Here is a 15,460-nt window from a genome sequence, read left to right as displayed (position 1 = left end):
ATATTTTCACCCAAAGCCTTAACTGTAGTTATATTAGTTTAAGAACACGTTTACGGAAATGAGCATTCATTACGTTTGTTCAACGAACATTTCCTTTACCACTAGTTAATCAAATTGTATGGACAAAAACTCATGATAAAAGGGAAAAATAAATTTGCCTGCATCATTACACTAACACAAAAGAAATGGAGCATCTAAATCTTTTAAGTTTCAACCATGTTTACACAGTGTCTGGATTTCTCATTGAAGAAGACCTTCCGTCTTGTTAGGTCGCCGGATCCAAACAGAGCGCAAATTATTGTTGTGAGCTGCTAAGAAACATGTCTTTTGATAAAACTAAGTCCCGTTCCTTAGAAAGTCTGAACTCTGTGACATAAGTGTGTCCGTGTCCAGCTTTAGACTTGATTTCGAAAAACAGTCAAGTGTAGAAAGAGCGTTTTGTTCGAAATACATGTACTGTGAGGCAGAGCTCGATTACGATATCCTGACTGTTCCGAAAAAACAGTCGCCATTTTGATCCAGCAGCCATTATGAATTAAGACACAAAGGAATTGCAGACATTGGCTGCGAGCGGGCATCGATTGAAATCAAAGCTGAAAATTTGTGCATATATACACTCCTGGAAATTGAAATAAGAACACCGTGAATTCATTGTCCCAGGAAGGGGAAACTTTATTGACACATTCCTGGGGTCAGATACATCACATGATCACACTGACAGAACCACAGGCACATAGACACAGGCAACAGAGCATGCACAATGTCGGCACTAGTACAGTGTATATCCACCTTTCGCAGCAATGCAGGCTGCTATTCTCCCATGGAGACGATCGTAGAGATGCTGGATGTATTCCTGTGGAACGGCTTGCCATGCCATTTCCACCTGGCGCCTCAGTTGGACCAGCGTTCGTGCTGGACGTGCAGACCGCGTGAGACGACGCTTCATCCAGTCCCAAACATGCTCAATGGGGGACAGATCCGGAGATCTTGCTGGCCAGGGTAGTTGACTTACACCTTCTAGAGCACGTTGGGTGGCACGGGATACATGCGGACGTGCATTGTCCTGTTGGAACAGCAAGTTCCCTTGCCGGTCTAGGAATGGTAGAACGATGGGTTCGATGACGGTTTGGATGTACCGTGCACTATTCAGTGTCCCCTCGACGATCACCAGTGGTGTACGGCCAGTGTAGGAGATCGCTCCCCACACCATGATGCCGGGTGTTGGCCCTGTGTGCCTCGGTCGTATGCAGTCCTGATTGTGGCGCTCACCTGCACGGCGCCAAACACGCATACGACCATCATTGGCACCAAGGCAGAAGCGACTCTCATCGCTGAAGACGACACGTCTCCATTCGTCCCTCCATTCACGCCTGTCGCGACACCACTGGAGGCGGGCTGCACGATGTTGGGGCGTGAGCGGAAGACGGCCTAACGGTGTGCGGGACCGTAGCCCAGCTTCATGGAGACGGTTGCGAATGGTCCTCGCCGATACCCCAGGAGCAACAGTGTCCCTAATTTGCTGGGAAGTGGCGGTGTGGTCCCCTACGGCACTGCGTAGGACCCTACGGTCACGTCCACGCTGTCGCGGCATGCTACCAGTGTTAAAGACTGCGATGGAGCTCCGTATGCCACGGCAAACTGGCTGACACTGACGGCGGCGGTGCACAAATGCTGCGCAGCTAGCGCCATTCGACGGCCAACACCGCGGTTCCTGGTGTGTCCGCTGTGCCGTGCGTGTGATCATTGCTTGTACAGCCCTCTCGCAGTGTCCGGAGCAAGTATGGTGGGTCTGACACACCGGTGTCAATGTGTTCTTTTTTCCATTTCCAGGAGTGTAGTTGCAATGACCACTCTGTCCGATTAGCTGAGTGGTCTGCCGGCACGGTAACTCATTGTGTTTATTCAGAGCGCTGGTCTGCTGGCACGGTAACTCATTGTGTTCGTTCAGAGGGCTGGTGGCTCTGTAATGAAAAAATTGAGTACAAGAATCAATGATGAACTTGAAAGGTTGTCATGTGACGTCCGTCCAGACCGAACGCAACAAACAACGAACAAAATGGGAAAAAAGTGGAATGGTCAGAGCATCTGCCTAGTAAACGAAAGACCATAGTTCTAATACCGTTCCGGGACAAATATTCAACTTTCGTCATTGATCTCAGTCAATGCCCCCTCCTTGGTGTTTTAGTTGATTTGTACTGGTGTGCGTAGGACTCGAAACAACACTGCATTCAGGTATGGATTTTGTGTCCTGGAGAGTTTACCATTGTGAATAAATGTGAAGTGACAGAACGTTATTTTCTAAATAGAGTTAAGTCAGTTATTCCGAAAAGCAAGATACGATACATCTCCATAATTAAAACGGAAGAAAACAACGGAAAAATACCACTGAAGCTATTGGCGTTTATGCAGCTGTTGAATCACTCAGTGCATATTTTAGAGATACCGAGTATACGATTTCTCCTAGTAGCAGACCGATATAGTACATTTGTACACTTAGTAATGTAAATTTTACGATGTATAATTGCAGTGATACAAAATACCCCAATTGCAGAGTCGGAAGTACGTTTGTAAAAAGTGATTTCCTTTCGAAACCGTAAATCGTTTCATCAGGAGTTATCTTGTGGCTAGTAGATGGAAATGTAAACGAAACTGCAAATATTTATGTAACATTTTCTTTCCCTCTTTACCTCATTACGTTTCATTGGTTTATTTATATGTTCTTATTCACAGGATGAGATATTCTCCCTTAAAAACGACAAATATGGAGGCTCGCATGTGAGTTCAGTGCTCTGAAAACGTTTGGGTGTGTTGTTTCTGAGTTAGTGGTGTTCGATCCTTGTTTCTACGGTATACGCTACTGTGTTCTCCATTTTCTTAGATGTACTCCATACAAAGTGTTTGAAGAAGAAACTGGCACACATGAAGAGATGATGAGATGGACTATTCTAAAGTGAAAACATAGCACAAACAATACCCTGTTTCTATGGATCCCGAGATACGTCTATTTGAAACTTACGGAAATGCTGTTGATAATTCACGTTGAGAAAGTTACTTTGTTTTAAAGACACTATTTCTTTTAAGTTCAAATTCTAAAATATCACTTCCGATTCAACTTATTTTGCGCCTTGTGTTGAGCGACAATGTGTTACTAATGGGAAATGGGACCGACAGCTCCCATCAGCAACACAGCAGCTATCTACACATTACATTTGCGACATTGTGCCTTTCATCTTTATTAATGAACGAACAAATGTGTGTGTGTGTGTAATCTTATGGGACTTAACTGCTAAGGTCATCAGTCCCTAGAACGAACAAATATTTGTTCTTTGCCACATGGATGTAAAAAAATTATAGAAATATTTACCGCAAATATAGGCAACTGTTATGGCTTTGTTGGTTGAATTCTCACCTCTTCATTTTGACCACTAATACGTAATGTCCCAGATATAATAGTGCTTTATCAAAAGAAAAAGTTTTCAGTCTCCACATAAATCTCGTAACGAAATCAAACTACCTAATATACCAGGCAGATAGATTCTTATATAAACTCCCACTCCAGATACAATGAAAGTGAATTTTAGTTTGGTTGCTTGTAACGTTATTAACTACCGTGAAACAAGAACAAAAACGAAAACGAACTGCTCAGCACAACAACCACCGAGTTTACAGTACCTGATAATCACAGATATTTCCTTACAAGAGAGCTAGCTTGTACAAATTACTAAAATTTACATTACGCAGACTACAATAAAATGATGTCCCCACCCTGTTGCAAATCAAATGAAGAAAAAGGATCGTAAATTCCCTGCCTTCATTGGCGAAACGCTCTAAGGTTACAAGTCTTCGTCCGTTTTACATTAAAGGTACCGAGTCACTTTTTGAACGTGAGTTATAAAGAGAAATAGGCATCAAAACACGAATATTAACGTCTATTAATTTACAATCAGCTATTGCTTTTCATTTCTTATAGTATCTAATAACTGCATCTTAGAAACAACTAAGATTTGAGGATGTATGTGTCCGATTTTTCCTTTTAAGATGATCAATAATATTCCTCTCGCGTCCGTACTAAAACTCTTAAATAAAATATGGAAAGTAATAAAATTGTCAAGGTGATAGTATGCATATGGCATATTTTACCTCAAACCTTTCTTTAGGACATTCGTTATTCATGCATTTGACCGCAATGACACATGTTATTTTGCTTTTGATTGAAAAGTACTTTAAAAGACGCTTAGATGGTTTGAACTAACGTCTATAAAACTTGATGCGCTTAGAACGAAAAAGTCACAGAGAAAGTGTAAGATGAGCTTTTTTTCCTTCAGATTTCTCTTATCGGTAATCGTCTGCTAGCGAGTAGGAATTCCCTTGCCCTGCAAATCAAGTGTAGCGCGGCCTGCGGCTCTGCAGAGGCAACTGACCGAGATTCCGTGTAAAAGGTGTGCTGGCCACTGGGAAGAACTGGTGTGACGTCAGCAGCAACGGCGCACGCTATATGTGCGGGCACAAGGACCGCTGCTGTCAGTTGGCGTTGCGAAGCTGCAGATGATGGTGAGTACCTCAGCGCTGCCTACAAATTCACTGTCACCGCACTCACCTCGCAGTCCTTTTCCGCACGTGCTCAAGAACATTCGCCGCAATGTTCTATACACACCAGCTTTTGGACGATAGAGTTGACCTTCTTGTTAGTTATTTAAATATATGTCTCACATGTGGTCCACACTAAAAAACAGCGCACACCTGAGAGGAGAAACATGGACAGGTTGTGTTCTTAGCAAAATTTCGTTGTACCGCCTTCATTTACTAAACGTAATATATCGAACCAAACAAAACTTCTACGATTCCATTCAACGACGTAACTTAGCACCGATATTTCAGAATAGGCTGCGAAACTACTCGTAGTTCGGCTGTTGAATAAGATCTCCGTTGTGAACGTGTATTAGACTGTCAAAATCTCGATGAAAAATATTTATTTTCATACAGAAGTTACGTTATTCTTTAGCCGAATTAAGTTTCGAATTATTTAGAACAAAGAGGAAAAAATGTAACAGACGTGAACTCAAAACCAGAATGAAAAATATCTGACCCATTCATTTCTTCATTTTTCCATCTTACACGTATTACTCCAGTGTACATCCTATGGAATAACGGATTGTAAACATTGTTCTAATAACAGATTGTTGTGTGCGTGTTGAAGAATGAAATACATATCACGTCTTTGACGTCAACGTATTGATCAAAGGACACAAATACACAGCTTCACGAGTTTTCATTGTCACGAGAGATAAAAATAGGGTCCCGAACTCATAATTTCTTTATACAGATTGTGACATGCGGAACCAATGTCAGTACATCTCATTTGACTTCGCAGGACGTACGTGATCTAATTGTCGTTGTAGCCGATCTTTCTCATCGATATAATTACATAAGTAAAAATGACAATAAAGTCTAGTCTGCAATCCGTCTTTGTACACTGATGCTTAACATTAGTGGTGGATAGGCTAGCATGACCTTACAGGACGAAAGCTACCAGTCACAGTTGTCAAAGCGAAGTGTTTGATGTTGGGCGAAAGCCTTGTAGGAGAATAGCGCCTACTTTGATAGTTAGATTTCTGAGGATAAGCAACCCAACACCACTAGAGCCGGCCACTGGGGCGAAGGAAACGCGGAAGTAGACTGGAGGCCGCGTATGACGCACAACCAGCCAAGGCACAGCGCTATTTTGTACACTGTCACACAAAACACGAAGCTTATGAAATCAATATCAGCTCTCGCTCACTGTACGTAAATCAATATGACATGCAACTATATTTCTCATGCTCATTGGTTTCCGATGATGTGTGGTTTTCTCTTTTTTTTAATTTTATGAATCTTAACTTCTTAAACTCATTGAGAAGCTGTAACAGTGTGCTGAACCAGGAACAACACCCGGATTTTTGTTTTTGTCCGCGCAAGACAAAGAATCGGATTTAGCTCCTGGTTACACAGTTAGAATGTCCAAGGCCGTTTCATAACGGTGCACACTCCAATGCCGAATGAAATATTTATTGTGAGATGTATATAGTTGTCCCACACTGTAAACATACCCATGTTATTTTTGTAACTAGCATACAGAATGGTAATTCTGAATATTAGTGTCTGGTGGTTCTTTTAATGGTGGTCCCAGAACAATGAAGGTTACAAACTGACGCTGGATCATTTGGAGATCTGGTAATAAACACGTATAGTAAAAAAGTGGCTCATTAATCCGTATTAATTTGTAACTTCATAGTTTTTGGGATATCATATTGCCTTTTAGTGCAACGGAAATAGGAAGCAACCTTAATGTTAGGTTATTATTTATTGCTGTCAGATAAGCAATCCCTTACATGCGTCCACCTCGGGAAACAAAACTGAAAGAATAGCATTCGCACAATATTATTTTTCTAGAAAACTGATTTTCAACTTCTTATACAAAAAGTCTTGTTTTAGTGGTTTCAAGTGAATATTGAGACTGACTTAGGTTAAAAGTGCAGATATTTGGGAAATATGAACATATATTTCACATGGAATGAATAATGAATATTTGAAGCATTAGGTCCGCAAGAAGCTCATTTTACTCTCGTCTGATAACTCTGTTCTACAATAAAGTTTCTGGAAATAATATGGCACATGAGTTAAACACTCGAAGCTGTGACGGCATCTTTTTCACATAAAAAACGCTGAACTGTTTCTGGCGTCGTATCGTGATCGTACTTGCTTTAAATGGACGCCATTAATATTTCGAAAAATGTTTGCTCATCTGTTAACTAGGCCACATATTGTGTTGACTATACTATATTTGTTCATCGATGTGTAATGCAAACTAGGAGTACTGAGGAATTTTTCTAGTTCGGTAAACATGCAAATCTGATTGAAGCCCCTGGAAAAAAATCATTGTTTAGGACTATGGATATATCTGGAGGCCGCGGTATCGACAGCTGGGCCTAGCAGTATGTTCGTGTGAAGCATCCTTGAGACAATTTAAATTCCTGCTAAAATTGTGATTAAGAGAACGATATGCTGAACTTCAGTGATCGCTTGTCCACCAATGACAGGCCCCACCGCAAGCAATTTTAGACGATCTGCTCAATATCATGGACAACTGTGGCACATCCTGTAGTGATATGAGAGGGCATCACAATTCAGATATTCTCTATGTCACTAGCGGAGCGACGTCACACACCGTAACTGTCACTTACAATACGTAACTGGTTTTTCTTACACCTTGTACTTGTATTACTGAGACACATATCAAAGATGTGACAAGGCAGCTTTTATACTGTGCCTGGATTACTTTGTGCCTCTTAAATATGCCTTAACTTAAATATGTAAGTATACTTTGATGTGCTACAAACCATACTGACAGTGCTCAGGACTTAATTCATACACCTACGATTCTTTGCGCCCTGAATCTTACATCAACATGCTGCAAGCCGGCCGGAGTGGCCGAGCGGTTCTAGGCGCTACAGGCTGGAACCGCGTGACCGCTACGGTCGCAGGTTCGAATCCTGCCTCGGGCATGGATGTGTGTGACGTCCTTAGGTTAGTTAGGGTCCTGGAAGCAAATTATCTAAGGAGTGCCACAGGGGTCAGTCCTGGGCCCGCTATTGTTCTCCTTTATGTCAATGACATGTCGTCGGGTCCGCGCGCCTGTAAATGTGATTGCAGTCCCGATGACCTCAATTGTTTCTTAAGCGTCAGACCTGAAAACATTTATACTGTCATCGTCCAGATGGCTCACAAGTCGTGTTCAGTTTGCCGCATAACTTGGGATTTAAATTGAAGGGGGAGAAGTCTGAAGAATTTTAATACGTCATCAGAAGTTAATTAGTCCTGTTTTTCGTGAATTATTATCCTCTATATCATATCAGAAAACTGTGAATAATTTAGATTAAACGTAACGTCAACTAGACATAAAATGCTGTCGTTAAGTGTGTACCTCTTTGCCCTCCAGAAGTTTCGGAATACATTTCCACAGAATGTGAAACAACTCGTGCAGTCACTCGTTCTACAGAAATTCCACTTTTGCGAAGCACTCCAAGACGGCACCACTAGTAAAATCCCTAGATTAATGTTTTGTAAGTGCCACGACCTGGTTACTGAGAAAACGGAGAGAGTTCGAAAGAACCGAGTGGTCGACGACAGAAACCGTAAACACATTCGAAAGGACAAACTGACGGAGGGAGGAAGATCATGTTTTTACGTCCAATCAACAGGAAAAACCGAGAGTAAACCAAAATGTTAAAGCCACAATAGGAAACCGAGGGAAAAACCAAGAGCAAGAATGTAATTGTGTACGACAGTAATGTCAGTGGTCCGAAACCTTCGGGAACATCATCAAAAATGAACGACACGAGCGGGCATACTTCGGTCCCACCTTACGCCGCCAGGTTTCGCGAACTGACGCGAGCTCCTAGCCGCCTGCAATTCAATCGCGAAACGAAATAACTCTGGATGCTTGTGCATCTACACTACTGGCCATTAAAATTGCTGCACCAAGAAGAAATGCAGATGATAAACGGGTATTCATTGGACAAATATATTATACTAGAACTGATATGTGATTATATTTTCATGCAATTTGGGTGCATAGATCCTGATAAATCAGCACCCAGAACAACCACCTGTGGCCGTAATAACGGCCTTGATGCGCCTGGGCATTGATTCAAACAGAGCTTGGATGGCGTGTACAGGTACAGCTGCCCATGCAGCTTCAACACGGTACCACAGTTCATCAAAAGTAGTGACTGGCGTTTTGTGACGACCCATTTGCTCGGCCACCATTGACCAGACGTTTTCAGTTGGCGAGAGATCTGGAGAATGTGCTGGCCAGGGCAGCAGTCGAACATTTTCTGTATCCAGAAAGGCCCGTACAGGACCTGCAACATGCGGTCGTGCATTATCCTGCTGAAATGTAGGGTTTCGCAGGGATCGAATGAAGGGTAGAGCCACGGGTCGTAACACATCTGAAATGTAACGTCCACTGTTCAAAGTGCTGTCAATGCGAACATGAGGTGACCGAGACGTGTAACCAATGGTACCCCAAACCATCACGCCGGGTGATACGCCAGTATGGCGATGACGAATACACGCTCCCAATGAGCGTTCACCGCGATGTCACCAAACACGGATGCGACCATCATGATGCTGTAAAAAGAACCTGGATTCATCCGAAAAAATGACGTTTTGCCATTCGTGCACCCAGGTTCGTCGTTGAGTACATCATCGCAGGCGCTCCTGTCTGTGATGCAGCGTCAAGGGTAACGGAAGCCATGGTCTCCGAGCTGATAGTCCATGCTGCTGCAAACGTCGTCGAACTGTTCGTGCAGATGGCTCTGAGCACTATGGGACTTAACATCTATGGTCATCAGTCCCCTAGAACTTAGAACTACTTAAACCTAACTAACCTAAGGACATCACACAACACCCAGTCATCACGAGGCAGAGAAAATCCCTGACCCCGCCGGGAATCGAACCCGGGTACCCGGGCGTGGGAAGCGAGAACGCTACCGCACGACCACGAGCTGCGGACGTTCGTGCAGATGGTTGTTGTCTTGTCCCCATCTGTTGACTCAGGGATCGACAGGGGCTGCACGATCCGTTACAGTCATGCGGATAAGATGCCTGTCATTTCGACTGCTAGTGATATGAGGCCACTGGGATCCAGAACGGCGTTCCGTATTACCCTCCTGAACCCACCGATTCCGTATTCTGCTAACAGTCATTGGATCTCGACTAACGCGAGCAGCAATGTCGCGATACGATAAACCGCAATCGCGACAGGCTACAATCCGACCTTTATCAAAGTCGGAAACGTGATGGTACGCATTTCTCCTCCTTACACGAGGCATCACAACAACGTTTCACCGGGCAACGTCGGTCAACTGCTGTTTGTGTATGAGAAATCGGTTGGAAACTTTCGTCATGTCAGGACGTCGTAGGTGTCGCCACCGGCGCCAACCTTGTGTGAATACTCTGGAAAGCTAATCATTTGCATATCACAGCATCGTCTTCCTGTCGGTTAAATTTCGCGTCTGTAGCACGTCATCTTCGTGATGTAGCAATTTTAATGGCCAGTAGTGTATCTCGTTCTCGATGTCCTAGTCTGTTTCAGATTCTAAAGAAAATTTGTGTACGTTGCATCTGCAACATTCGTGTGTCTTAGTTGTGATGAAAATGCTTGGTTGTATGAATGTGGACCACGAAACTTTTCTTTCCTGATGTTTGTCGAGAGATGCCTTGGAGCACCACCGTATACTCCAGGAGTTCACCAATAACTAAGACAACAGATGATGAAAAGCTTCATTGTATTTGTCTGTGTGACCGTTTATTTAATTGCTTCGTACGCAAAGCATGGATTACTGGGACCATATAAGCTACGTGACTACCATATACTATGTACACTTTATCAGTATCTCAGTGAGCACGCACCGCAGCATTTTACATGACAGATCAAAGGCCTGTCGCCTCATCATAATCCCATCATAAGGTCTGAGTTATTTTCTGTGGTCACCGATTGTCAGTCTTTTTCTCCATTTGCACAGTCGGCCCTGAGAGCAGTGCTAGTGCTGTCGCTGGTGGGAGCGGCGATGTCGCAGTACAAACCGTCGTACGCGGGCAGTGGGTGGTCGTACCCCGGCCCTCTGCCGCAGTTCACGACTGACGTCGGGCTCGACAACCGCGTGGGTCTGGAGTCCACCAGCAGCACACTCTCACCTGAAGAGGACGTCGCATCGCTCGTCTCTGCCTGGCCGGCTGACCGTCAGCCCTTCTGGTTCGTCAACAGGTATGTAGCTCCAACTCTCGGTTCATCTTACACTTGCTGGGCGTACTGAAAAGTACTCCACTGCAGTGCTATATTTGCGACATAGTATGCTGCTCCTGGCTTCCTTCGTACGTCGGTAAGGCAATGGGAGCTATAATGAACAACCTATTGTTACTGTGGAATTATTTTCTGTTTCCAAACTACTCAGACAAGCTACTCAACCATCTAAAGTGATGGAATGGATCTGAAGTTAACAAGAAACATAAAAGCAGACCAAGATGGCGAGACGAAAAAACTTGGTATTAACTACTGAAAAAAAAAGAGAGCAAGAATTCCTCTACAACCTTTACTGACTACAAAGTGACAGTTATCTCTTCCTCCATCGGAAGTTCTTTCGTGACCAACGTTATAAGGTGGATGAAAACTACAAGGACCAAGTGAACACATTTTTATGTGTAGAAAACTAGTTTATGGTGCATAGAAAGCAATGATAATTAACAGTGGGAAATATTTACTTTCTGTAACTTGGTTTCCCGAGATGTCTCATATAACGTGCAGTACACTATACACCCCATGATGCAAAGTATCAGGACATATCTATGTAATGCGGTATTGACAACTACACGTCACGAGAGGCGGACATACCAATATAACAGGAGGTGAGGATTGTTGTGCTGTCAGTAGAGAAACAGTAACAGCAGAATGAGTTGGTCGGGAGAGTTCAGTTGACTTCTAACGTGGACTAGTCATTGAATGTCATCTGACTAACAAATCAGTCAGGAAAATTTCAACCATTATGAAGCTACCCAATTCGACTGTTGGTGATGTGACTTTGAAGTGGAAACGTGAAGTAACTACCACAACTACACCAAGACCAGGTAGATCTCACGTATTGTTGAACAGGTACTGTCGAACATTGCAGAGGGTAGCTGTAAAAATCGCATGAAATCAGCTGTAGGAATCATTCAAGAGTTCCAAAGTGCTACCAGCAGTCCAGATAGCGCAATGAGTGTGCTTGCTAAGTTCAAAGGAATACGGTACAGCGGTCGGACATCTCATCATAAACCATACATTTCTGTAGTCAGCGCTAAGCCAAGTTTAAGGTGGAGCAAACAGCGACGCCACTGGACAGTGGATGAATGGAAAAGAGTTTGGAAATTACTCTAAACCCTGCGGCAAGCCAGTGGAAGGGTTTGGATTCGACGAAAGCCTCTAGAAAGTTAACTGCCATCATGTGTAATGCCAACAGTAAAGTACGGACGAGGTGGCGTTACGGTATGAGTCCTTTTTCCGCGGTTAAGGTGTGATCCACTTATTTCGATTAAGAAACACTAAATACGGAAGGATACTAATACATTCTACAACATTGTGTACTAACTACAGCAGAGAATGATTTCAGAAACGATCATTTTTTTGTATCGATATGACTAAGCACTCTATAATAAAGAATTATCCATGGGACAACGGTTTATAGAAAATAACTTTCCTGAAATGGACTGGCTTAATCAGAGTCCTAACTAGAACCCAACGAAACACATTCGGGATAACTTACACTTTGACTCCGTTCCAGACCCCAGCTTCCAACATATCTACCTTCTCTGGTTTCTGCTCTTGAGAAAGAATGGGCCACTATTCCTCAACAGACATTCAGACACCTCACTGAAAGTGTCCTCAGCAGCGTTCAAGACGTCATGAAGGCGAAAGGTGGACACAGGACGTATTAATGTTCAGTAATTGGTGTCCTGATTCTTTTTGTCAGAAAGTCTATTTATTTATGATTTTTCATTTTTACTCATGAAAGCCAGTACTTTAGGACACACTCGCTGTGAGGTTTTTGGAGAGAGAGTAGGAACTACTTTTGAAGTTCGCCATTTCTTCTCTAAATACTTTCTTCGTATATCTTTATTGCTTTTCATTTGTGATTTTCAAATGTCCTCTTTTAGATATTCCGTATTTTAGCCCTTACTTCTCTCTCTTCTTGCACCAATACAAGACGTTGTAGCTCTCATTTCTTTTTTTGTCTTCCAAAAAATGTGGTGATGTGCTTTCCAGTTCCTTACTCTCATTTTTGCGCTGTCTGACATTTTTACAGCACAACCAATATTCCAGCACTGAACCTTTCACAGGGTTCTCAATTTTTTCTCAAACATTGCACGGGCTATTTCCGTTGTAAAGAAAGGAAGCAACAAAGACGGTTGGAGCTAATATATCGTCGACGACGAAGTCATTAGAGACGGAGTGCAATGTCGGATTGGACAATGGTGGGGAAAGAAATCTGCTGTATTCTTTCTTTACAAAGAATCTCTCTCGATATTCACCTTAAGCAATTTTGGTTAACAATAGGAAACGTAAATTAATATGTCCAGAAGGCTATTTACCTCCCGCTTCTTCTGAATGCGAATCCTGTGTCTCAGTCTTTGGGCCGTAAGGGTCGTCACTCACGTCTTGGCGGCTCCGTAGATTGTGTCAAACGTAGTGTGTATACTCCTATTCTACTTTTGTATTTCTAATTCATAAGTTTTAGAGGTACTCTTTCAGTGTCATCTCTTGACAGATGTTCATTTCACTTCAAACTATTCTGGTTTGTTATTTCACTGAGGACGCATACATGTAGTTTGTTTTTAGTGGTCGATAATCCTGTATGCACTCGTACAACCTTTTCCTCTTGTAAGAAATCCCTTTTGTTGCCTGTGTATTCCACTTCCTTATTTATTCGTAAGGACTTCACACAACAGATTGTGACAACCAAATTCTTATGGAATTTCATTACCGTCCATGAAATTTATATATTTTTTTTAACCATATTGCCTATAGTCGTTAGCTGTTGCACATGCCCTATACCGGATACTTTTAGTTGATTTATTGTTTCATTTAACGGTAATCTTTTGTCCTTTTATTCAGGACTTTTTGTTCCGGCGGTATTTTTTGATTATTATTTGCATTCTATCGTAAAGGTGCGAATATTTCAATAGTGACTGATTGCAGTGACAAAGGCCATTCTGGTTTTCAAGACAAACTGCGGGCACGATTCTTTAAATTTTCTTGGCTTAAGGAGTATTCCATGAAGTTTCAGGATTTCAGCCGGATGACAACCATTCATCCATCTTCAGGTGAGTGTTTGCACTGGAGATCGCTAGTTCAAATCGCTAACTTCATACAAAAAACTGGCCTGGAGAGACATGCGCAAAGGCAGCTGCCGCGTGAATGACGTCTGTCGGGTTTCGCGCCATTTGTAATTCAGATGTTGAATTAATCATCTGAATTTTAGCTCGGCAGCCCTGATTTCGACAGAGAGCCCGTACGTAGTATCACTATTGCGCATGCATCTGCGTACCATTGAGGGAGCAATATTCAAAGACGGCGCTAAACTCTAAAGAGGTCATTCATATACCGGCTGCCTTTGCGCACCAATTTTTTTTGTAAAGTTAGCGATGTGAACTAGCAATCTCCAGTACAAAACACCCACCTGAAGATGGCTGAATGGTTGTCAGTCGAATTATCGTGGCAATCCCGAAACGTCGTGAAATAAACTGCGGGTAAATAGATGTTTTAGCTAACTTTGGGGACGCATGCTGTGCAGGGACCAGATCCAGGAGCACATCGGACGACCGCAGCCTCAGGCCGGGTCTCAACCGCAGACGCAGCGTCCTCAGACGCAGACGCAGCAGCCCGAGCAGCCGCAGGCGCAGACGCAGACGCAGCAGTCTGTGCAGACACAGACGCAGAAGCCTGAGCAGACGCAGCCTCAGAGACGCACTTTCCCCCAGGCAGCTTCCAGTCGGCAGTAGCCTCTATTCTCACATATCATACATACTGCAAATGTGATGTTACTAGACATCTGATACTCATAAACAGTTTTATAATAAAACTGTAAAATTGTTTACTTGCTTCCTCTAAGGTGCCAAAACATGTAATCACATTTTATTTTTTACTAAAATAACGATTCGTTTCTCTTTAAGACTGACAATAAAACAGTTTTGTAATTTAATTCGTGTTACTTTTATTTTTGTGTTTAGATTATAAACAGAACAATGAAAATACTTTAACAAGACACGTACAAATTATTTCCATTAACGACGGAACATCATTAGGACAGATTTAGCAGAAATGTGTAGTTACATCGGTATTTTCTAGGGTTCCCTACCTCAATCAGCAAAATCGGAACTCTCTTAGGAACACTTCGTTGTCCATCTGATTAATACCCCTTTTTCTCACGAATGGGTAGAAAAATCTTGTCGAAATTCATGCCAAATTACACCCTTGGCGGTGTAAAAAATTTAATTTTTGAGTCAATGAAACCAAAAGATACGGCCATTTACGTACCAAATTTTGATACTCGCAAACACACTCATCAAAATCTGTAGATGAACTAACTGTATACATAATTAAGTTTGTGCGAAACTCTCAGAGCGCGAGACCTGTTCACAAATGGTTCAAATGGCTCTAAGCACTATGGCACTTAACATCTGAGGTCATCAGTCCCCTAGACTTAGAACTACTTAAACCTAACTAATTTAGGGACATCACACACAGCCATGCCCGAGGCAGGATTCAAACCTGCGACCGTAGCAGCAGCGCGGTTCCGGACTGAAGCGCCTAGAACCGCTCGGCCACAACGGCCGGCGACCTGTTCACACTTGTCCGATTTTCCTTTATTTTATTTTCACCATAGCA

The 15,460-nt window shown here is 42.8% G+C and overlaps 1 protein-coding gene across 2 annotated transcripts in view; it reads left to right on the top strand.

Annotated features, from left to right (window-relative positions):
• The first annotated feature begins 4,425 nt into the window (after positions 1-4,425).
• Positions 4,426-15,460, top strand: part of LOC126183311 (activating signal cointegrator 1 complex subunit 2 homolog) — a 110,231-nt gene continuing 99,196 nt past the window's right edge. The window contains exons 1-3 of one of the 2 annotated variants that reach the window (XM_049925162.1): positions 4,426-4,551; positions 10,566-10,807; positions 14,367-14,774. In XM_049925162.1, coding sequence (XP_049781119.1) covers positions 4,546-4,551; positions 10,566-10,807; positions 14,367-14,574 — 456 coding nt within the window. In that variant the 5' untranslated portion in view covers positions 4,426-4,545 and the 3' untranslated portion in view covers positions 14,575-14,774. Of the gene's footprint in view, positions 4,552-10,565; positions 10,808-14,366; positions 14,775-15,460 lie in introns of those variants that run through there. The other variant, XM_049925161.1, reaches the window with a different exon arrangement.

This window comes from Schistocerca cancellata, chromosome 4, assembly GCF_023864275.1.
Source record: "Schistocerca cancellata isolate TAMUIC-IGC-003103 chromosome 4, iqSchCanc2.1, whole genome shotgun sequence".
Lineage (NCBI taxonomy): Eukaryota > Metazoa > Arthropoda > Insecta > Orthoptera > Acrididae > Schistocerca > Schistocerca cancellata.
Note: the sequence above shows the minus strand (reverse complement) of the source record. Positions and strands in the feature narration are given on the sequence as shown.